This window comes from Glycine soja, chromosome 9 (genome assembly GCF_004193775.1).
Source record: "Glycine soja cultivar W05 chromosome 9, ASM419377v2, whole genome shotgun sequence".
Taxonomy (NCBI): Eukaryota; Viridiplantae; Streptophyta; class Magnoliopsida; order Fabales; family Fabaceae; genus Glycine; species Glycine soja.
In genome coordinates, this window is record NC_041010.1 from 44,700,522 (window position 1) to 44,724,928 (window position 24,407).

Below are 24,407 nucleotides of genomic sequence, written 5' to 3' on the forward strand. Positions count from 1 at the left end.
ACATTATGTTTTGGCCCGTTGGAGAATGGATACATAAATATTATAATGCTTGGAAATGAAGAGAATTAAATATATGTGGATTCAGTTAATATTGTGACGTAAAATCAGAAGAGAAAAAGATTGTGCAACTCACTTATATCTGTTTGTTTGGGACTAAAAATGCTAACCAGCTTAATTAAGCATAGCGTTTGGAAGAACCTAGGGGAGTTTATTTGAGCTTTGCGAAAATGGTTTATAACTTCCATAAGTTTTAAGTGATTTCATTAAGCTTCTTGGTAAAACTTATCAAAATAAGTTTTTTTTCAGCTTATTCTAATAAGTTTCAAGGTTAAATTTATGACATAAAGTCTCATGATGAGAGCTTACTGAATGAGAAATTAATTAAGCTGATTAAAAACAGCTTATTTTGACAAGTTTCACTAAAAAAATTATTGAAATAAATTAGAGTTTACTGTTCTAAGTCATCTTCACAAGTCCAAATAAACTCCTGTAGTTACTCCCTAATCCTATCAAAAAGCATTAGTTGAATTTTAAAAGAGTTGACAAAGTAATTAGTACTAGACATTCAAAGATCATCAGTTACTTCAAAGTTCTGTAAAAGTTAGAGGTCAACCACTGAAAGATAGAGTAGGGGAGAGGAATCTGAAGCATAAATAAGAATATATACAAGACTTTACAAAACAACTTGTATTTGAATTGTCAATCAAGGTAAATAAAACAAACGAATAATCTAACTTTAGAATTTGTAGATATTGCAATGAAAAAAAAACACGTTTCTGTTTGGAACCGAATCAAACATCTTTGGACGACGTCTTCCAAACAATTCCCCCATAAACTTAAATCTTCAGTAAGAAAAATTCACGTGTTACTGATTCCTTTTTGTTACATTAAAAAGGCAAATCTCATCATATCTTGTACATTCCCCACCATTGCTAAAAGGTATCACAAAAAGTCTTCAAAACAACAGTGAATTTATAGTGGATAAACATACACTTGTATAAAAAGTATCCTAGCTACAAAGTTAATTATAGTTGCAAACAATACGTGTCAATGCAAAGTTTATCCTATATATTTATACATTTAGAAGAAATTTCTAATTTTGAGAAATTCTTCAAACCATTTTCTTGTGTATGTGTGGGGATTCAAAATTTATTGGACCTATTTGAACCTAACGGGTACGGCTTTCGTGTAAGTTTGAAAGACAACAAGAAATTATGAATTCACTTTGGTAAATGTTAATTGAACAAATAAGAAAGGATGAGAGAGAGAAAAAATAAATTGAGGTTTCACAAATTATATTATGAATTGTTATGCACCCACTTATCTTCATCACATTTCGTTTACTTTTGACATGGGACAGTCATGTTCCAAACACAACACTACTTTTGAAAAGAAAGCTAACCACAATGCTTTTCTTTGGAATAAGAATAATAAATTCTTGTAAGTTGTACGGAAGGTGCATGAATTAATTGACATAAAGTGTTAAAATAATATAATTTACAAAAAGAAAAAGAAAAGACTCATGAAAGTTTATAAACTGCAGTTGTTAGATACAACTGATATTATAAAGGTTAATATATGATAATATGATGATTGTTATTGGTTAACAAAATAAAAATTCTTTACACTACCTGTTCATATATTAATTTAAAACATATTTGACTAATAAGTGTGCAATGCAACGAAAGCTACGAAATGGCTTCTTATTCGTCCGTCGACAATAGATACAACTGTGGTCAGTGCTAAATTAATTGAGTGTGTATTTTATTGTTTTGGATCCGCCAGAAACGACATTAAGTAACATTGTTTGTCTAGATAAAACGAAAATAGATAAGACCTTTTTAAAAGTATATTCATTAATAAAATATATGAATAAGAACATATTTACTGGTAATTTAATTTTAAATAGGTTATGATCTTAGTTATTACCATTTAGGAATAGATACACATTTACTTATATATTTTGTACAAACTCATTTTAAAAGGTCAGTCATGGAGTGTAATTAAAAAAAAATAACATGAAGTTTAGTTTTAATTCCAACCCATTTTTTTTAACCCAACAAAGCATAAATCCCAATTCTTCAATTATTATGTTTTATTTATAATTTTTACGATAAAAATGTTTTTTAAGGTTGAAATTTCCACACAGTTATGACCTCTACATACCCATTTCAGACTAGAAAAGACAAATTAGAGCCGAAACAAGCTGTTTGACACATGGCAATGATCTGAAAATCAACTGCAACTATTGTCGTATTTTTTTTTTAATATATGCCATGAATAAGAGTATATAAGACAAAATCGAGTTATTAGTTTATTACTCTCATCTCCACCTTTATTTATCTGCATTATAGTTTATTTATTGATTTTTTTTACAAATTACATATATTCTCCGCTAGAGAATTATGCATAAGCTGAGCAATAACACTACGAATAATAAAGTAATTTCTTTTTTAGTATTTAACATAATTACATATTTAAAATTTAAACTTAAGATCAATAGTTAAGTTAAAATTATTCACTGAAGATATATTATATTTAAGTTAAGTAGATCATTATAAATAATAAAGTTGTTTTAATATTTAATATTATACTTAGAATTATAACTCAACATCACTAATTAAGTTAAAATAATTTTATTTCCATGTTGGCTGATTGCTTATTCCTAATTTGAATGAATTCTTAATACTATTGGTGTAAACTAAAGGCATCTCTTAAACAATAATAGGCAGAATGCTTAATGAACAAGCTGGATTAAAATATACATGAATAAATTACTTGTTAAGGTATATCTACAATGGGAAAATTTTGGCAATTAAAAATTCTATCCACCTATAAAGGAATTGACATCAGTGCAATTGAAAAAGGTTTGGTGCACATATACATGAAAGGGTTAGACTCCTTTGAAATACAAAATATTAATTGAATAAGCCAGTATTTAGATTACATTTCTTCACGTGGGAGGATTCATGACAAAAGATCTATCAGTCCATATGTAAGAGAATGTGATTAAAGTAGATAAATGAGGATAAAGAAAAAGGTGAAATCAATTATACTCCGATAGTAAATTTAAGTTGATCTTCGGTAAAGCATGAATAGTTACTAGTGAAATTGCACTCATATATATGAAGCTTGGAAAGTAAATTCAAGACTTCCACTACGTTTGGAATGAAAGTAAATCCTTCCCTCATTGACAATGGTGCCCTCACAGTAAGGGTACATCATTGAGTGTAGACCAAAAAAAAGTATCTCTAATGTGAAAACCTCCACTATAAAGACGGCATGTATCTCTAATATGTTTCAAAAAAAATTATTTAAGAACAGACGTGCAGCTGAATGCCTGGATCCTAAGAAAATATTTGGTTCACATCCAGATAACCATTGAATTATTGGATTGCACTTTACAAATAGCTATAGTGTGAAAAGAGTCTACCCCAAAGACCAGTCCAACAATTGCCCAATCGCTTTTTTATTTTTTCTTTTTTCTTTTTCCAACTATTGACCAGTCAAAATAAATGAAGAGAGATGCAGTACTAATAATACACCTTTTTTAACACTCTTCATAGTTCATATTTGATTAAAATTAATTAAAAATCATAATTTTATAAATTTCACTTCTTATTCAATGATTCTCACTTATACAACTCGTTAGTGAGATTGATTACATAAATCACTACATTACGTTGATCAATGATTTTCACTTATAATTTTACAATTTTTAGTAAATGTCTGCAATAATAAAAAATAAAAAATATGTTAGTAACATTCTTCATTAATGTGTGCACTGAAAAATAAAATTGAAGGAACAAATTATTGAGTTGACCCGACAAGGACAGGCATTCAATGTGCCAAAATATAAGCTTCAGGCCCAAAAGATTTCATTATATTTTTAAAATTCATCTACATGTCATTTAAAAATAAACATTCAACAATTAAATAATAATTAAAATATCCCTTCGTACAAACTAATTTAATATTAACATTTATTTTAATTACACAAATCTCTTAAAAAAAAAATAGAAGTCACTTAATTTCACATAGACTGAATTGGACCAACACAACAATAATTAACCCCCTTAACAGAAAGTTTGACACCTTAACACAATTCGCATAGATGAGATCAGTAACCAATAACTCAAGCTTACTCTTCGCACAAGATAAGATCGTTAACACTGCATTTGTATGCTCTAGCCTTTTTCTTCGTAATCCCAAATGGATGCCCTAAATATATTTATCGCTCTTCTTACCAAAGAACTAAGCACTCAATGAACCCATCCAAATCACAAGATAATTAAGCTTTCAATCCATGGATACAAATTTTCTCGAGTAAAACCATTCTTCATTCTACTTCCCTAAATTGTCATCTACCATATAGGAGGTAAAATAAAATTCCTCCTCCCTGGTAAATAATTACTCTTCTACTTCCCTTGCTTTCCATTTTATGAGAAAAATACACCCCATTCCCTTTCGCTCGTCATCCAATCATAAACAAAATTCCCATGGCAACTACCTCCATAAAATGACAATAGAAAGACTAGTAGCCAAATAGAAATTGTTCAGCACAAATTTCTTTAGGGCCAATTGATCCTGGAATTGAATTTCGTGCTTAAAATTTCGAACTATAAGTACGCATTGCATTCGGATATGCAAAACAAAGTAAACAATTACATGATTTTACAAATCACTTATCCAACAAAGAAAGACTAAATTGTGCTCCCAGCTTAACTTATATCAATAACAATGTTTAAACTTTCAACAACCAAATTAATTGAACAGTAGCCAATATATGGCAGCCTCTTAAGAAGCAATGCAAAACGAACAAAATAGCATTGCAAACCAATCAAGTCTACTTTATTTGTTGATACAGTATTTACTGCACCACAGAATTAAATGTCTGAAAACTAAATCTCCAGAACTTTGAAGCAAAGTGCATAACTGTATGAAAATTTAATCATTAAGCAGTAGATTCTTTAAGATATGCAATAAGATCTGCACGTTCTTGAGGTTTCTTAAGACCAGGAAATACCATCTTCGTTCCTGGAATATACTGCACAAGACAGAAGAGGATAAAATAAAACACAAATCAGTAACATAGTGGAGGAAACAAATTTTCAATGTCCCCATGCAGTAAAACACAACACACCCTAACTACATTAGAAAACACTAAAACTCAAAAGGAAAATTAAATAAAGTGGCACGAAATGATTCGCAATCAGGCTACATAAGCATATTTGAGATTTTACATTGGGATACTCAATGATTAATTAATTAAAACTCATTTGAATACAAAAACACTTTTGTCATCTGTACATAAAGAACAAATTATCAATGTCACCTTGCAACATTACCATAAAATTTAACACCACAATATCCCGATTATAATAGAGAAAGCAGAATAAAGTAGCATAGCATGAAATGATAACTATATGCAGGTTGGTATAGATTTGATACTGAAATATTAATTTGAGATGTACCTTTTTGGGGTTGAGCAAGTAATCATAGAGGGTCTTTTCCTCCCAAATCACGGCCATGTTTTTGTTAGCAGTAGAATAGGAATATCCAGGAGTTGTACCAGATTGTCTTCCAAACAAACCATTCAGATTGGGTCCTAAGATTGTCAACAAATTGAGCGAACACTTTAGTACATTACATAGTGACATTAATCACGTAGAGGAGACAAGAAACAGAAAACTAACGAAATAACTGCAGAGGGTATGATCAGATAAGTGGAAGAATAGTATGAAGAGATAAACTAATCATACAGGGACAGATAAGCTATGTACAAATTAGTACCAAGTCTATCAAAGCAAGGGCAACAACCATTAGGCTTTGTTCATTCTACAGACTTTGCACAAAAGCAAGAAGGAAATTCAACATAAGAAACTTTTTAAATGTCTCAGAGAGTTATTTCTCACCAGGTAAAGTTGGCTAAATAGATTACACAATGCAATTAGGCTCTGCTTGATTTTAGTTAGTTAGTTAGTTGGTGAGAGTCCATTTACACACCCATATTTTCACTCCCATGTCTTTTCTTTTATCTACTCACACACCTGTGCATAAAGCATACACACAAATCATATTTTGACTCTGTTTGGATAATCTTTTTCAAAAACACTTAAAGGAGAAGAAAATAAGAAGGAAAAATGAACTAAATTTCTCCCATAAGTAAAACTTAACTTATGCACAAGTTAAAACAGCTTTTTGTAGAAGCCACAATCATTTAGCTTGTCTAAAAAGCTGATTTAACTCACACAATTGGCTAATTTAAGCTTACGGGAGAAGCTTATTTCATTTTTCTTTCCTATCTTCTTTTCCTACAAGTATTTATGAAGCAGCTTATCAAAACATGGTCTACTTACACTGACAGTGCATGAAAATTAAACTTTTGCATTCCCAATCAATTTCTAATACAATCAATTCATTCCCCTCTTAATTCTCTCTAGTTCAATCTCTAATACACAAACCACATAACTAGGGGCGAAACTCCACAATGGTTGCTGGAACAGGCTAAAGTAAACAATTTAAAGTTTCCAAAAACCAATTCCACATCAAAATAAGCCTCAGATTTGACAACGAGTTTCCAACCTCAACAAGCATAATGTTTCCCTCAACATCAATACAGAGTAACTCTCGAACCTAAACAACGAAAAAATCACAACAATATATCACATAGCCATTAATTAAAATAAACAATAATTAAAATCCTTTTTACTATTCGACAACGAAGTGTTAAAACGCGCGCGAATCGACTAAACCCTGAACCTTAGAGCATGGAGTATCGAGATTTAAGTAAAAGCTGATGTAAAAGTAGCATCGGAATCGTAGATCTGATTGTTAATTAGGGTAAAGAAAAAAAGGGAAACGAAGATGATGAGTGACGATAGATACCTTGTTTGTGGCCGGCACCTTTGTCGACGGTGTGGCACTGAGCGCACTTGGTTTTGAAGATCTTCTCGCCGTTCTTGGAGTTTCCGGGAGGAGCTTCATCGAAGGACGCCATTGATGCCCGAACGAAGCTTCCAGAAAGAAACAAAACGCCAAATGAAACGCAAATGCAAATGCAAATTGAAATGAGAATATGCGCGGATGGATACCACAGACAACTCCACGGTCACATAAATCTCTTTTAAAACCCCCAATTACTTGCCACTTGCCACCTACCGCCTTTCTGGAATGCAGTAGTACCTTGTGAAAAATTAATTAAAAATATAATATATCATATATTTATAAATTTAATCAAATATGTAATGCATTTTGGATATTCACATAATAGTTTTGCATGAAAACTAGTAGTATAATGTTTTTTTTCTTTTTGTGCTTAGATAGAATTAGAAAAGCTTAACCGAAAAAAAGTATTTTGAACTTAAATTATAATGTTGAAATGTAATAAAGATTTGATTTACTTTTATAATTAAAAGAAACTCATAATTGATTTAGTGCCCCGATTTGAAAAAATATATATTGTCATTTTTAAAAAAATTGTGTAGATTTAAATTGATTTGACTTGCATAATTTTGATTTTCTTTTTAATTCTAGACAAATAAATTAAAATCTAGACACGTATACAAATATCTTCTTCATAATCTCTTCAAAAGTTTTTTCATCACCCGGAAATCATAATTTTAATTTTTGGAAATCATATTTTTTAGGAATTAACAAATTTTGTTATGCATTTGAAATTAAATTTTTTGGTAAAAAATTAATTAAAAAATATTCCTAGAAAATAAAAAAAAAAATTCTCTCATCAAACATTTCCGAATATTTTCAGGATTTCACAAGATTACAAGGCCTTTTTACAAAAGAATAATTCACAAAGGTGAGGATGTAACACTTATGTTCAAATGCAAAACTTTGTGATGATTACACATAAGCATGAAAGTTAAGAGCTTAAGAAGGCGTCTAAAGATTTTGTTCAAATAGCTTAGGTCACAAATATGGGACTAGGGAAGTTACACAAAGAAAAACACTACGCCCCTTTTAATTCTCTCAGGGGGGATAAAAATGAAGGGATAAGTTTCAAGAATTATAATGAAATAGTTTTTTATTATTATCATGTGATATGATATTAATGTAAAATATTTATTAATTTTATTGATGATAATTTCAACAAAAATAATTTTATTTATAAGACTCAAATCTAATTCACTTTTTACAAGTGTGAAATATTTTTAGTATGAAATAATTTTTTTAGTTATCATATGATTAATTTTCATTAGAAAATTTAATTAATCATTTTTAATAAATTTTTTTTCTTAATCATATTTTTTTTATTTATAAGACTCAAATTTAAAATCTTAATTAAGAGATAAATCCAATTCCAATCACATCAACAACTTATTAATAGAAGTATAATAAAATAGCTCATAAGTACTTAATTATTTTAACCAAAAAAATATGCATGATAGTTAGGTCCGTTTGAAAATGTGATTTAGACTAATAATCCAATTTTGATTAGTAAATCAACAGTCTCGTTTAGGATCACATTTCCACTAGACAAGGATACTGACATACTTTTAGTTTTACTTGAGTCTATCACTACAATAAGACTTAGGGTATTCATCTGTTGTGGGAACCTGGGCTTCTTTGTTTGGAATAATGGTCTACGCCTTATGGAAACATAGAAACAATCTGTTTTTTAACAGCAAGTCTTCTATTGTTTCGAGCCTCAATCATCAAATATTCTTGCCCAAGCTCTCTCTATTCATTAAGTTGGGTTTGTGAAATGCTTTACTTGCTGAACTTTGGGGTTTGAAGTAATGGAATACAGATTGCAAGGGAACTTAACCTCCAATTAGCTCACTTTGAGTTAGATTCTCTCTGTGGTTCAAATGATTAAAGGAGATATGCAATATTCCCAACACCTAAGGGACATAATCCATGACATCATCAAGACTAGTCTGGCCTCCCACTCTTACATCAAATGACTAGTTTTTTGTTCTTTCCCTTATGAAAAAAATAAAAATAAAAATAGAGAGCATGTATAAACTTACTAGTACTTGACAAACAATGTATATATGCAAGTAACTTGGTAGGATCCTCTTATCATTGTCATATAACTGACGCAGATAAAGATTGAGTTTTAGTTTTTCATATTTATCACTTCTAAGCCTGGCTCATTCTAAGGTGAAAACCAAAATAAGCAAATTCATCCTCAACCCGTATGGTCCTTAGCAAAGTTGAGAGAAAAAAAATTAGTCTAATCCGTCCCTACATAACTACATTCACGTGGTTATTACCAACTTACCATGATACCATTACTACAGAGTTTTCTTAATTTCACTGCCCACCTCTTGCTTTCAAATTTCAATAGAAGAAAAAGTAACATGGTATGTCATTGCATGTGAAACATCTAGTGCGTGAGGATGATTGTAAATGAACATGGGACTTAATAATTTACTGAAAAGATCGAATTTAAACGTGTATAACTAACTATTTGGTATAGTACGCTTTCAATAACTTAAACATTTATTTTCTTTTTGGTGAAAACATGTATAACCAATTATTTTCAAATTCCGATCAATATCAATACAACAAATAAAAAAAAGCATGTGTACTTTTATTGTATAAATAAAAAATAGAGTTCATAATTTTTTTTCTTTGTGAGGTTCAGGTCTTGCTTTTAAAACTAATAGTAGTATTTATAAAAATTATATATAGAATCTAACACATAGTTATGAATATATTTTTTATATAAAAGAAGTAAAAAAATTACTTATTTATGGGATGAATAATTTAGTTCATTAATATCTAAATTATTATAACAAAATTATATTTTTTATCATAAGAACTTTAATGTTAATGTATATGTTTTTTTGTGGTTGTATGACATTTTATATGTTTAATGGTGCTCAACGTTCCATAACCGTTCTATCGTGCTAGATCTATAGCCTAGTTAGAGCCAGGTGAAACTTTTTAAGTGGCCCTACTAATTGTACGACACACAATTGACAATACGCTAATCTTTAACGGAATCTTCTTCAATTGATGAAAATTGCATGTTCCGCTCGAATAAACCTCAATAATGGACTTTGTATTTACTAATCATGGGTCGTTTCTGCACATCAAACGCAGATCCTAAGTAAAGTGTTTTTCATTTTCTGGCCGTCTACTTATTATATCGGTTATTTTACAACCGATATAGTAAAGGTCTCATGTTTTCTGTTGCCACACTTTCTGCATCAGTTTTATTTACAACTGATATAAAAAAGAATCTTTAAAATATTTTTTACATCCGTTATAGAGTTTTTGCATCGATTTTAAAATAATCAATATAAAATGTCTCAGCCCAACAGGTATCCCCAAGATAGTGTCTTTCACTGCATGAAAAAATATATACACAAAGCTGCTTTTAAAATAATACTTCCTGCATTTGATGTGATAGAAATAACCCATGATTTGGAACATGATTTTTCTTTAAAATATCACTTTTGTAAAAATGTCCCTCAATAATTGTTTTAAATCAATGAATTATTCAGTGATTGATTATAATATAATTTCTCTGCGTATACTATGTTTTTTTAGCGATATAATGCTAGTTGCCAGGCTAGGACAAATAGGGTTTAAGAATAATTCACCAATGAAAAGTCAGAAAAAAAATACAAGATGAAATGATTTATTAGGTGAGAGCTATTGAATTGTCTCTTTTGTTTGTCTTGTTAGGAACTTCCAAACACGTGGAATGATTAAATGGTACCATGTTTTTACCCATAATATGGTTCCCTCACCGATTTCCATCAAATCAATCTGACCATAAATCTGTATTTGTTGGATGATAGAAGAAAAAAAAATAGAGAAAAAATATTGGTTATAATATATTTGCTTTTGCTTAATTTAAGAAGATTCCTTTTATTTATTTCATTTCATATTCGAAACTTCTTTTATATCTTTCTTTCGTGCCAATAAAACGGTTATTTAAATTGCAATCCACATTTGCTTTTTAGACCACCTCTTGCTACAGATTATCCTTTCAACAACTCCCTTGGTCGTACGTGCCCAAATCCCCTTTATGCTAATAATGGAGGATTCAAGGATGGACTTGCTTTCTCAATGGGTAAAGACACTCATGATTAAATTAGTGTATTTTAAACTTCTTACATGATACCTATATGAACTAATTATCAAATACACATTGCTAGTACTTAGTAATACTCTTTCTCTTAAAGCTTTGCATTTTGTTTTATTTTTCATTTGTTAATATAGGAAATGGGTGATGATGATTTCTTCAATAATCAAATCCACATGATCTCTTTCACCGAAGAAAAGTCCTCCAAAGACATGATTTTTCAACAAGCATTTTTCTCCTCATCTTCTTCCTCTTCTTCCCTTCAAAGCAACTTGAAACCTTGCTCACCATTTCCAACGGGTGGTTACGTTTTGTCTTTTGATAAACCTGTTGTTGAACCACTTTACCCTAAAAAACATCACTCTCCTAAAAGCCTAGCACAAAGCCAATATTGTGTTGAACCAAAGGCGTTCCCACGAACAAGGCCACGAGTTCACATATTGGCTGAGAGAAAAAGGAGAGAGGAATTGACTAAGAGCATCGTAGCACTTTCAGCCACCATTCCTGGGTTAAAGAAGGTAATGACTTATTATTAGCCAATTAATTTAAGTTAGTATTAACATATATGACAATTTCCTGAAGGGTATGTTTCTTGTAAAATTATTATTTTCGAGGAAGTAATTACATTTAGGAAACTGTCATTTTCGTGTTTCTTTTTATAAACTTTAAAAATGTAATTGTGGGCATTATTCTTGATTTTTTAATTAGTATCATTAGGATGTTTTACTTTGCTTTCGATCACGTGATAAGAATGGTTGTCTTGCTTTCTCGTGAAAATCTAAAAATGAATTATAATCTAATCTAACCAGTAATTTCGACTTTCACTGCCTTTTCTGTTAGAACAAATAATGTATATGCACTCATATTGTAAAGATCTTTTACGTTTGTCTTTCAAATATAAAGTGGCATGTATAATAAAAAAATTGTTATTTATTATAATAATTATATTGCAAAACTATATTAAATATGAGTTCTTTTTTTACGATGTAGAGATTTTTAAACTATAACCCATACTTTTTAAACTGTTTTTCTTATCAATTGATTTTTGAAAAACATTTTCATGAATATTAAATTCTAACTGAATATATATATATATATATATATATATATATATATATATTAATTTATCTAAAAATAACATTGCCAATCATAGTGTTTTCGAAAAGAATAAAACTTATATATTGTTGATGTTGTAATTAAAATTATAATTTCACCTCAATCACCTCTGTAATTTGTTAGTAAAACTTTAAATTCCAACTTTTAACCCACTAGAGTCAGCCTAATAGTGAGAAGTATGCATAAGAACTAAAATTTTCTTTTCATTGCCTCCAATATACACTTTCTTTTACTTGAGAAGCAGAAAAAAAAAAAAAACTTCTAAAAAATGCGTCTAAATTTTGTGTAGTATCAAACTGCAATCATTCCTAAAAAAAATAATCCTATGTCTTGAAACCAAAGTCTCCTAAATATTTTAAGGCTTGATATCCAATTTGAAAGGTTTAGGCTAGACAGACTTTTGGCCCGAGAATCTTAGGTTAGACTTGACAGACTTTCAATTAGGTCCGTTGGTAAATATGAATTTCCTTCCATAATATGGTCGTTGGAAAAAGAAATTGTAGATAATTTTTATATCCATCAGTAATTATTGACAAATAATCCATTGAAATATCTAACTTAATATTTGTACAGTGTACATGCATATTGAAAATTAAATTTTTATCATTAAGATTTATATGACTTAAATATAAAATGAAAGATTACATTTTACTAGATGAACATTAATTGAATGGATGTATTGAAAGTTGTTTTTGTTTCAACTTACAAGAGAACTTATTTATTATAATTGATAGTAATCTTCACTAGAAATGAAGAAGAAAATAAGTGGAGAAACAATACATGTAGAGAGAGTGTATGAGAAGAAAAATTGTGAATCAAAGTCACTTTTTTGAGAGAAAAGTGTCTTTATGTGAGAGTGTTATAATTTATTATAATCATTGAGTGATGTACTCGAATTTGTAGAGTGATGCACTATTTGGAGTGGATAATCTTGTAATTCTTCTTGTGATAGTGAAATAATTATTGAGACAGTTCTCTGGACGTACAGAAGAAGTGTCAAATCACATTAAATTCTTGTGTTTATTATTATTTTTTCTATGATGTAATCTTTATATGTTTTCACAATCTTTTATAGGTGTTAGTAATTTTATTTGTAAAAACACCCAACAATATCGACCTAAATATTTATGGGTCAACATTTTATAGGCCCAACCCATCAAATTGAGATAAATTGGTCATTTTCTAACATAAATTATTAGAGTCCAACTCAGCCTTATTTGTGGATTGTTTATATTAGACGTATTTTGTCACCTTTATTACCTTTAAGTACAATCTAATATTTTTCTATTGGTTGAAATGTATTAAAATTACAAAATTTAGTGAGTTTCTTATCTTATTTCATGAATATATAATTTTTAATAATTTAATAAATAATAGTGAGTATGTTGTTAACAGTCTTTTATCTAAAATAAAAAAATGTAACATGTATTTTGTACAATACATTTTACAACAAAGAGTGAGAAGATAATATAGAAAACAGAAATATGATATGTAATTAATAATGTAATGAAAAGAGACAGAGAGATGACAAAAAATAATGTTTGTAAATTGTTGTATAAATAATGCAATTCTTTAAAATATTTAATGGTTTCCTTGGCATTTTTTTTGTTTCATTCACCATGTTAGGTTTGTGAACTTACATATTTTAAACCTTAAAGTCTAACCAATGCCACCTAAAAGTTGTAGATGTATATATGCGACAATATATAATAAATAAATCTCAAATCTCATTTCAAAATAATCAAAATCTAATAAGGTACTATAAAGGTGGAAAATGTTAAAAAAGTAGTATTTATATTGAACACCAAGTGCAAATAGATATAGTTGACGGGTAGGTAGCACAGTTTAGATTCTTTAGAACTTACAATCATATAGTCCTTTTTAATAATTGGTGAATTAAATGTATGTATAGACAGACAAGGTCAATGTAGTGCGTGAAGCTGTCAGTTATGTGAAACAACTTCAAGAACGTGTGAAAGAGCTAGAAAATCAAAAGAGAAAGGAAAGTATGAATTCAATAATACTCAACAAGCACAGGCCACTCTCCATAAATGATCAAGCCACTCATGGATTTGTGGATGTGAATGAAGAACTCCTCGAGGTGAAAGTCACTGTTTTAGACAAGGAAGTGCTCATTGGAATTTATTGTGAGAAACAGAGGCAGAGATTGCTCAAAATATTGTCATTGCTTGATAATCTCCATCTTTCTATCACCCATACCAGCGTATTGCCATTTGGAACTTCCACTCTTAAAATTACCATCATCGCTCAGGTACAAAACCGTCAAAACATTTAATTTTTCAAAGCAATAGTCTGTGAACACAACTCAAGTCTATTATTTCAAGTATTCTCAATTTTGTCTTTTTTTGTTCACACTTTATGTTCTCACAGTTGATCATGACATCCTATTTGTCTTTTATAAATTATAAATAAAAATATTTTAAGTCATTTTGTTGATGATATATATATATATATATATATATATATATATATATATATATATATATATAAGCAATGAGTCCAAAAGGGAGATGACATTTTAAGACATTTTGTTGATGATATATACATAATACATATAATTTAGAATGAAATAACGTACAAGAGACAAGCTTTTGTTCAAATCATAATTTAGTGATTTTCTAATAAGTGTATTTCAACTAAATTTTTAAATTAATATGTCAAATGTTTTAGCCAAGAAATGGAGTCGCATGATGTTTTACTATATGACTATTAAGTCCTCTTGATTAATTATTAATTATCTTGGGTTGTTCAATTATAGACTTATTTATGCTGAAAATCTCACTTGTTGCAATCTTCTTTCCATTTTATTTTCTGTTTCTTGTTACGCTTTTCCTTTTACATAAAAATAGAAACAAGATTGCAACAATGATATGCAATTTTTTTATTGAGTTTATTAGAATATTGATTAACATTTGCCATATTTTTAACATGATATGCAATTCTGAATTTTTATACTTCTACTGCAGATGAATAACGAATATAATATGACAATTGATGATCTAGTAAAAACACTGCGGCAACGCATATTGAAGTCACAGGATATGCAAAAGTGATCCGTGCTAGTGAATCAAAAAATGGTTCTGATTGTTGTTTCAATTGTTAAAATAGTAGATTCTATATGGAAATGTTTTCATTTAATTAGATGATGAAAGTTATTTCCATGACTAGTCAGAATTTGTGGAATGTTGAAAGGCAACTCATAGGAATAATGAATTCGGTTTTGCTTGAGAAACATTAAGCTTCTGTTGAAAATAGAGACTAAGAAATCCTTCATGAAAAAGAATTATAACTTTCAAAATAAGAAATTTAAGAATAAAATTATATTTTAGTAAAATGTGTAATTTTAAATTTATTATTTAATTTATATTATAATTAAAATTGTTTAACTATTATAATTTATATTTTCACTGATTATACTAATAAATAAAATTTTGTGATTTTGTGGAATAGGAACTAGTGATTATATTTCCAAACAATACCTTGTCTAGCTAGGAGTGTTTGTAACGCTATTTGGTTCAGTTTTTAGAAAGAAAAAAAAGTATCACAAATAAAACATAAAATTGATTCGATTAAATTAATATATTATCACTTAAGTCACATTTTTTTTTGTGAATTTTGAATTAAAACAATAAATAAATTGTGCTTTCATAAGAATTATAAATAAATAAATAAATAAATAAATAAATATATATATATATATATATATATATATATATATATATATATATATATATATATATATAAGTGCTATTTTGTATGCCATAACCTGGGTGATATGGAATTGGAGAAACATCATTGTTTTCAGAGGTACAGTTTTTAACAAGGATAAGATTATGCATGATATTCTTTTTCAGTTTTGATCTTGGCTAAAATCATACTTGCCAAGTTTCATGTGTATTCCTTAATTTGTCCAATGGGAATCCAACATTGGACCTTGCATCTTTAATTAGCTTGCTCGTGTTATGCTGGATTGCTGGAAGATATCATTGATTGGTTTGTTTGCTTGCTGGAAATTCTGTCATGTTGAATATTTAGACTTTTTCTCTATGTTTATCTAGCTTTTCTGGAATTACGTTTTCACGTTGTGGGGCTGGTGGAGTGTGCTTCCTTCCTGGGTATCTTCCTATATTCTTATTCTTGTATATATCAAGATTCTTATGGAATTAAGCACACACTTCAGGCACGCGTCAATCATATGTATAACATGACATGATCTAGTAAAAACACTGCAACGCATGTTGAGTTTGAAGTCACAGGATATGCAAAAGTGATCTGCGTTAGCTAATAGCTAGCTAGTGAATCAAAACATGGTTCTGAACTTCTGATTGTTATTCATATGGAGTTGGAAGTTCTTCAAATGCTGTGGCACGTTTGTAGTTTTATTTTCTTTCTTTTTTTCATGTGAAATAAGGTTTTTTTTTTATTATAATGAATTCTATACGGAAGTGTTACTCATTTTAGACCGTGGAAGTTATTTTCTTGACTAGCCAAAATTTGTGGAATGTGTTGAAAAGGCAACTTAGAGGAATAATGAATTCGGTTTTGCAAAGAAAACATTATGTTTTTGTTGATATATATATATATATATATATATATATATATATATATATATATATATATATATAATCTCGGTGATTAATTTACTGTACGTGTTACTTTTTTTTTTGGTACATGAGAAAAATTAAACAAAAAACTGAAGCACCAAGACAGACGACATACCTTTTTACTATATAGCATTTGAATAAACAAACATGTTCGTCGTTTCTTCTTCTTTTTTTATTTTATTTTATGCAACAACAAAGAAACTAAACCCAATCACCAAAGGAGCAACAACTTCTCAAATCATCCTCAATCCATCATAAAGTACAATACGATATTTTTTTTTAATACAAACTGAGAACTTCCTTGATGCACTAGCACGGATCACTAATTCACTATTGCATGTCATACACCTCCAACAGATATTCTCTAAGTTTTTTCACTAGGTCATCCTTGGTCATGCTGTATTCGCCATTCATCTGCATAATAGTTAAATCAATTTAGAATTTCACATCAGCGGAACTGGAGATATAAATTAGCTTGGATGAATAAGGAAGAAAAAAAAAAGATCCCATGTTTGATTTTCTGTTCTAATAAAACTAATATTCTAACAAATTAAAATTTATAGATAAAAAAATTTACCAAAACATTTACAAATTATGCATTTAAGTTTGAACACACAAACATTGATTATGTGAATCAATATTACAAGATGATATTATAGACTTGAAATGAAATAAGATTTTAGAGTTTAATTTTCAAATAGTGTCAATCAATTAAAAATTATTTTAGATATGACTTTTGTAATAATTTTTACAAAATTCAATAATGACAACATGACCATATTTAATTAGATTTTTTTCTCTATTGTACAAAAAAAATTCTAATTAAATTAGAAGATTTTATTGAATTAAAGAAGATATTAATTTCATGGAACATCGTTTAATACCTGAGCAATAATGTTGATTATAAGAGTAGAAGTCCCAAATGGCAATACGGTGCTACTGGTTGTAGATAGATGGAGGTTTCTAAGCAAGGCATGTATTTTGAACACTATGTCCTTTTGCTTCTCACAATGGATTCCAATGAGTACTTCCTTATCTAGGACTCTTGCTTCAACCTCAAATAGTGATATTTCTTTGTTCGTTTCACAATTGCCGGTGTTTTTATCTGAGGAGGCTTCAGATTTCCTTATGAATGTTGCTGAATCTACTTTGTTTTGATTTTCCAACTCTTTAACTCGCTCTTGAAGTTGTTTTGTGTAATTGACAGCTTCACGAAGCACATAAGCCTTGTCCATCTATAAAGTTAGACAGGAAATCTAGTTATAATAAACTATTAATATAATTTTACCCCTTATGCCACTCACACAATCTAGGATTTGAATTAAATACTAAATAAAGAAGTGGACCATGAATTTTGTAAATAAAAAAAGTACCATGAAAAACTTTCTTCAATGATTTCTTCCTCGCAACAATAATGTATTTAAGATTTAAATTTTAATTAATTTTTAAATATAAAATAAATTATATTTAAAAGAAAAATATCTATCCTATATGTGTTGAAGGCTTTCAACAAAAATTAGTTAACACTTTTTCTGAGAATGTCTTCATATCAATATCGTTGTCAGAAAAACAAATAATGCATCTGACATTTGAATTAAATACTGCATAAAGCAGTGGACCATGAAAAACTTTCTTTAATTGTTTTTTCCGGTGTCATTATTAGTTTGGTTGTCATATTTTGATTGTTTTCAATATAATACAATTAAAATATTATCCACTTTTTTTCATTAAAAAAAATTACCCACTTGTGACTGATAATACTATAATAGTGAAAGTAGATATATCAATTCTTAACAACTAAAAAAACGAAAGTAGATCCCAGTTGCAGGTGAACACTACAGTATTTCAACGAGTAATTTACCAAAGAAACAAAAGTTCTTTCAGTCAGTTTCTTTTAGAAATCTTTTCATTAAACTTTTTTATTTATAAAAGTTAAACTATTTTAAAAAAAAATTGATTAAATGTGTTTGACTCAGAAGAAAAGAAGCCAAAGAAAAGTGGGTCAAGCACTATCTATTCATATTTCTAATCAATGAAAATGGAACAATTTCTGGGACTAATTTTAATTTTTACAATTATAAAAAGTTGTGTCTTTCATCCTTACAAAAGATTAAGAATGAAACTAAAAAAAAGGGCACAGAGAGCATTGAATAAGTTTAATCACAGAAGTACTAACCTTCTTGAGCCCAGGAATAGTTGCTGAAAGTGCTATAATGCTCCCTGTCAGTTCCTGCCTCCTTTTCCTCTCAGCAATTATGTGATGCCGTGTCTCACATGACCTTCTAACCTTCTTCTTTGGTTGGGTTTGGGGCATCAATGCATCAAACTCAGACCCATCTTTCACCACATCAAGCTTAGGGGAAGGTTTAAGTGTGATTGGTTCAACAATTGAGGTATCAAAAGAGAGAAGGTATGTGGTGGTGGTGGTGGTGGTGGTGGAGGCTGGTGAGACACTTGATGATGATGATCTTTTCAAAGACTTGATGGAGTTGGAGCTGTTGCTTTTGTGGAGAGTGCTGCCACTCGCATAATTAAAGCTAATTGCCTCATCAAAGGACACAGTGCTGTTGGTGGGGCTGGTGCTGCAGATGTTTTCTCTTTGAGGTGACAAGTTTTCTGGCTGCTCCTCAAGGATCTCTCTTAGGAACTCTTGCTCATCAAATGAGCCATGATGACTTTCATTCAACACATCATCATATTCCTCCATTTCCTGTGCCAAAAAAGAGAACTTTATAAACTAAGGAGAAAAATAAGTTGTGCTTTGTTATACAGTTTATTTTTAGCCAGAGATAGTCAAATCAAATGCACTGAGATAATGGTTTGAGGGAGATTTTACCAACTGTGAAATCCAATTCTCCAATGAATCCTCCATTTTTATTGCCTGGAGAGAAGAACTCCTTGACTAGACCTTCTGCTTAAGCGTAGTTGATAGACAGTAGGCGTTGCAACTTATATAGCAAATTGCAAAACCTGGTACTGAAGTGACAGAATAAAAAAAGAAAAAAAATGGATCAAACTTATATTTAATTATATTGATAGAACTCCAGTATTTATTATTTAAAATAAGTTTCACCATCTATATATGGTTCTTCTGAATAAATTTTATGCTTAATATTAACTCTGTAATTAATTATAAGATTTTTTTAAAAAAATATTTATCCTTTTTTATAAGATTTTTTTTTAATTTTTAGAAGCTTTAATTATTATTTTTTCTTATATATTTTTACTAAACTATTCTCTTTTTAAATTTTAATGAGAAACAAATAACCGTATAAAATGAGAATAAAAAGATAATTTTAAAATAATATAAATAATTAATAAATTTAATGTAATAATTATCTTTTTAAGAAACTTAAATTAGTTGAAAGGGTCATATGATTAATAACAATAGAAATATTATAAGTTTATATTTTTTTAATTTTAATTCTTGTAATTTATTTTTTTCTTTTTTAGATTACGTCCTTTTTTACGGAGATAATTAGGAACGTAAATTACGTCCTTTTTTATTTTAGTCTTTAAAGTGTAAATTTATGTGAACTAAAAATAAAAAAAAGAAATAAAATCTTAAAATTAGAAAACATAGATTTATCGAAACTAAAAATAGACAAAAAATAAAAACTTACCTGACTAAAATTAAAAAAAAAATCAGAAATTTACGGAGACCAAATTAATATTCAAGTCTAAATTTTATTTAATTCTCCCATCATGCTATTTTAGCTACTGTGGGGAAGTTAATTCTCGTTTCTGATGAAGTTGACTTGACCAGAAAAGTAAGAGCACTATAATAAGAGAAATAATATAGACATCTCTCTATGATAAATAATTTATAAATGCTTATTATATTATATTTTTCTTTTCTAAATGTTAAATAATATTTGGTGTTTATTATTTTTTTATTATAATGATAATACTATTCTTATGCAGGCACAGCCACTAATCATTAGAATTTAGAATAAAATGCAATTAAGTTACATAATTTATACAATATTTTTATTAAAAAAATCATTATCTTTCTATTAAATTAACTATTCTATTTTACATTTTGTCTTTTCTGTTTATCTCTTTTGTTATTACATAATAATATAATATTTTGTATAAAATTTATGTAAAAATTCAATTTTTCAATTGTCAATAACAAGTAACAACTGCCTTGGTATAAAGTATATGAGCAAATCAAAGAACCAATGTTTTAACAAGGGGTGTTTGCAGGTCAATTCATTCACGTCAGTTTTTATTAAATTTATGATCTAACTCAATTAAATTTAATTGGTTTGATTTGATTCAGATTTTATATTTTTTTAAACCCAGTCCAATCTAACTTAATTTATTTTTTTAAATCCAACCCAACCCAGTCAAATTTAATTAATTTGGTCCAGTTATGACAAGTAGGTTACCCATTTAAATTTAAACTTTTTTAAAACTATTATTTTATATCATGATTTATCTAAATATTATTAAATATTTAATATAATTAACACAATATTATCAAATATTTGAAAATAGAAAAATTGATTTATTTAATACCAATATAATATTCTATAATAGACTAATATAAATTAAAACAAAATATTATTCAACAAGCTTGACTGTAATAATTTGAATCACAAGATTTGTTCCAATCAGATTTACTACAACCAAATTTATTATAACCAGATTTGCTAAAACAAATGAACAAAATATGATTCATTAATATTATAAACATGACAGAAAAAATAGACATGAAAAAAGATTAAACAAATAACAATGTATCTGAAAGTTATATCTTACGAAGTTTCAATACTAGTAGTTACAACACTTGCAATCTCAACACTTAGAATTCTAATATTAATAATATTTAAAGTTAAATCAAACAACTCTAAATTTTTTTATTAATTTTAATCCGTTCGATCCGATTTTGATTAGGTCTATAAATCTAAATTTATAGTCCAACCCATACATAAGCAATTTTAATTAATTGGGTTAAATTTTAATTTAAATACATAAATAATCCAACTTAAATTATTCAAATAGGTTTTTTACAAATAATTCATACATGTGAACACCCTAATTTTAATTGCCAAAAAATAAAACTCGTTGGCTTCAAAACTCGGAACACCGACAATTATTGCTTCAGAAAAGCCAAAAGTATACTTTAGTATTTTATATATATATATATACATGGAGTACAATTTTGTTTCTGTGACTCTGTCATGAACTTTTGATTTAGTTTAATTTTATATTAAAGTGTATAAATTAAATTTTAGATTAAAATTAAAGTTACAAACTAAGTTTATAAAAGTAATCTAAATTTTATTTTCATAAAACTGAAATTTCAGATAAAATCTTAATGTGCAGATATATTTTTTAGGATAACTAAACATATTATAAAACTGAATTTATCCTTCAAACTGAATTCAAAACACTTCAAATGAAAAACCAAACTTTATATATAAAAACATTAAATCGATTATTATTAGTATACTTTTTATATTATCAATTAATTAAAATTACTTTTAGTATAATTTTTTCTTTTAATTTCTTAATCAATATTCTAAAAGTCTTGATTAGGAAAACTCTTAAAAATAAGTATTAATATAATTTTTAAAATAATTATTATAAAAAATAAATTATTAAATAATGAGTGACAACTTTACTTTTGGTGTGCACCAAAATATCTTCTACCAAATAATTGAAGACTAACGTATATTTGTATAAACGTTGAATTCAATTTAACGGAGAAGCAACAATTTTTTTGTCACATTTGTTGTCCATAAAAGTGAGAGTTTGCTTTGAAAAACTTGTAATGAAGTCCCTAACATGTTCCCAAAGATACACTAGGACTATGTTTGGAAATATGTTAATAGAGCAGCAAATATAATTTTTTGTTCATATTTTATATTTACATTAAAACGCACGTTAAAACTAACATTTTCAATAGCAAAACAAAAATATTCCATTTTTTCTTTTTGAGATGAATCATTATTTTGCATTTTATAACAAAGTCTTTTTCATTTACAAAGTTAGAAAATCAATTTCTAAAAATATATTTAAAAAATTTAACTATCTACCAATTGAATATTGTATACTCAACTCAAGAGGCATGGTTATGGCAATACCAATAAGGCCATAGCCTTAGCTTCTCTAAACTCTTAGTTTTGTTATATATTTATAAAAAAAGGTTTTTTATTCATTTAATTTTAAAAAATAGTTCACATTTACTTTGAATTAAAAAAAATGGTATTGGAAAAAGTATAATGATTACATTTTATTAAAATAGTATGATCTATAAAAACATTTTGATGAATATGAGAGTAATGATTTATTTACTTCAAGTCTCGTTTACGGTTGGGTTGACATCTATAAATGATAGTTATAACTTATAAGCATCTTTTATTAATCACACACCCAACTAAAAGTATAACATCACATGTCATGGCTTGTAATAAAATAACCATGTGTTAAGAAAAACATTTTTAATCCAACATGCGTATCATGCGTTTGGCGAAAGCGAGTACGTAAATCAAATGTCATGGCTTGCAATAAACCAGCCATTGTTAATTCACCAGGTGAAACTGATATTTCTGTTCAGTATTAACGACTATATTTGCTAGCGGTTCTTCCATTTTTTTTCCTATTACTACATTTAACAATCTGTATTTTTTTTCCTGGTATCGTTATACACTTCTACTAATGTGGTGTCAATAAAGAGACATTCGAAACATACGTGTAGGATTTATTTTAAACAAAAATAAAAAGTTTATGGGTTAAATTACTCATTTGTTCTCTATAATTTTATCGTTCTTACTTTTTTTAGTTCTTATAGTTTGAAAATGATTTTTTTAGTCCTTATATTTTAATTCATTTACATTTTAATTCTCTTTTAATTTTTGTAATTTAAAAATTATAGAGATTAGAAAAATAAGAATCATAAAACTATATGACCACTTTCAAAACTAAAAAGATTAAAAGAGAATTAAAATGTAAACTATAAAGATTAAAAAGATCATTTTCAAACTATAGAAACTAAAAAGATAAGAACCACAAAATTATAAGGACCAAATGAATAATTTAAACAAGTTTATATTAAGGTTATATTGCAAATAATTTTAATAACGACATGTACGTGTAACATTGTTAGATAATATTATTTTTAAGATTTTATATATCATCCGTGTATAAAAAAATATTTGCTACGAAATTAAGTTCAATCTCTTAAATATATTTCAGTATTTCAAAAAATTAATCTTTGAATTCTAAATTTTAAAAAAAACACTTTAACTAGGGTTGATAGTACGTGGGATTTATCCATCATTTCTTAATGTTAAAAACAAGTTAATAGTAGTAACGAAGTAGAACATTTTTTTCTGAATAACGAAGTAGAACATTTATTCCTTAAGAAAAAGTAGAACATTTATTAATCATTTTTTTACAGAATTTGTTAATGATTTAAAATAAACATTTTCTTAAAATTTTAAATTTAACATACTGAATATTATAATTATTAAGAAATATTTTATTTTTTATTCTGTAATAAGTATAATTAAAATATCTTTTGATTTTTATATATAAAATCTCATAAAAAATAAAAATATTAATATTTGATAAACATCAATTATGTTATTCAA

The 24,407-nt window shown here is 27.9% G+C and overlaps 3 protein-coding genes across 3 annotated transcripts; 1 reads left to right on the plus strand and 2 right to left on the minus strand.

Annotated features, from left to right (window-relative positions):
* Positions 1 to 4,612: 4,612 nt before the first annotated feature.
* Positions 4,613 to 7,145, minus strand: LOC114425470 (cytochrome c). Its single transcript, XM_028392401.1, has 3 exons — positions 6,889 to 7,145; positions 5,475 to 5,608; positions 4,613 to 5,047 (listed from the first exon to the last, which is right to left on the minus strand). The coding sequence occupies exons 1-3, from the start codon at positions 6,998 to 7,000 to the stop codon at positions 4,955 to 4,957; spliced, it is 339 nt and encodes a 112-aa protein (XP_028248202.1). The 5' UTR covers positions 7,001 to 7,145; the 3' UTR covers positions 4,613 to 4,954.
* Positions 7,146 to 11,137: 3,992 nt separating this feature from the next.
* Positions 11,138 to 15,431, plus strand: LOC114367536 (transcription factor bHLH25-like). The gene is made up of 3 exons (XM_028324733.1): positions 11,138 to 11,580; positions 14,091 to 14,450; positions 15,166 to 15,431. Exons 1-3 carry the CDS (start codon positions 11,203 to 11,205, stop codon positions 15,250 to 15,252), a joined length of 825 nt encoding a protein of 274 aa, XP_028180534.1. The 5' UTR covers positions 11,138 to 11,202; the 3' UTR covers positions 15,253 to 15,431.
* Positions 15,432 to 16,893: 1,462 nt separating this feature from the next.
* Positions 16,894 to 19,775, minus strand: LOC114366901 (transcription factor NAI1-like). Its single transcript, XM_028323928.1, has 4 exons — positions 19,640 to 19,775; positions 18,980 to 19,513; positions 17,688 to 18,038; positions 16,894 to 17,217 (listed from the first exon to the last, which is right to left on the minus strand). Exons 1-4 carry the CDS (start codon positions 19,673 to 19,675, stop codon positions 17,134 to 17,136), a joined length of 1,005 nt encoding a protein of 334 aa, XP_028179729.1. The 5' UTR covers positions 19,676 to 19,775; the 3' UTR covers positions 16,894 to 17,133.
* Between the last annotated feature and the right edge of the window lie 4,632 nt (positions 19,776 to 24,407).

Bases quoted from the DNA above. Each gene is read 5' to 3' on its own strand.
- LOC114425470 (XM_028392401.1), bottom strand. From the start codon at position 7,000: ATGGCGTCCTTCGATGAAGCTCCTCCCGGAAACTCCAAGAACGGCGAG. The intron at 5,609-6,888 runs GTATCTATCGTC...TGACAATCTTAG, and splicing joins AGGTGCCGGCCACAAACAAG to GACCCAATCTGAATGGTTTG. The intron at 5,048-5,474 runs GTACATCTCAAA...TGTCTTGTGCAG, and splicing joins ACTTGCTCAACCCCAAAAAG to TATATTCCAGGAACGAAGAT.
- LOC114367536 (XM_028324733.1), top strand. From the start codon at position 11,203: ATGGGTGATGATGATTTCTTCAATAATCAAATCCACATGATCTCTTTC. The intron at 11,581-14,090 runs GTAATGACTTAT...ATGTATGTATAG, and splicing joins CCATTCCTGGGTTAAAGAAG to ACAGACAAGGTCAATGTAGT. The intron at 14,451-15,165 runs GTACAAAACCGT...CTTCTACTGCAG, and splicing joins AAATTACCATCATCGCTCAG to ATGAATAACGAATATAATAT.
- LOC114366901 (XM_028323928.1), bottom strand. From the start codon at position 19,675: ATGGAGGATTCATTGGAGAATTGGATTTCACAGTTG. The intron at 18,039-18,979 runs GTTAGTACTTCT...CTAACTTTATAG, and splicing joins CTATTCCTGGGCTCAAGAAG to ATGGACAAGGCTTATGTGCT. The intron at 17,218-17,687 runs GTATTAAACGAT...ACTATTATGCAG, and splicing joins TAATCAACATTATTGCTCAG to ATGAATGGCGAATACAGCAT.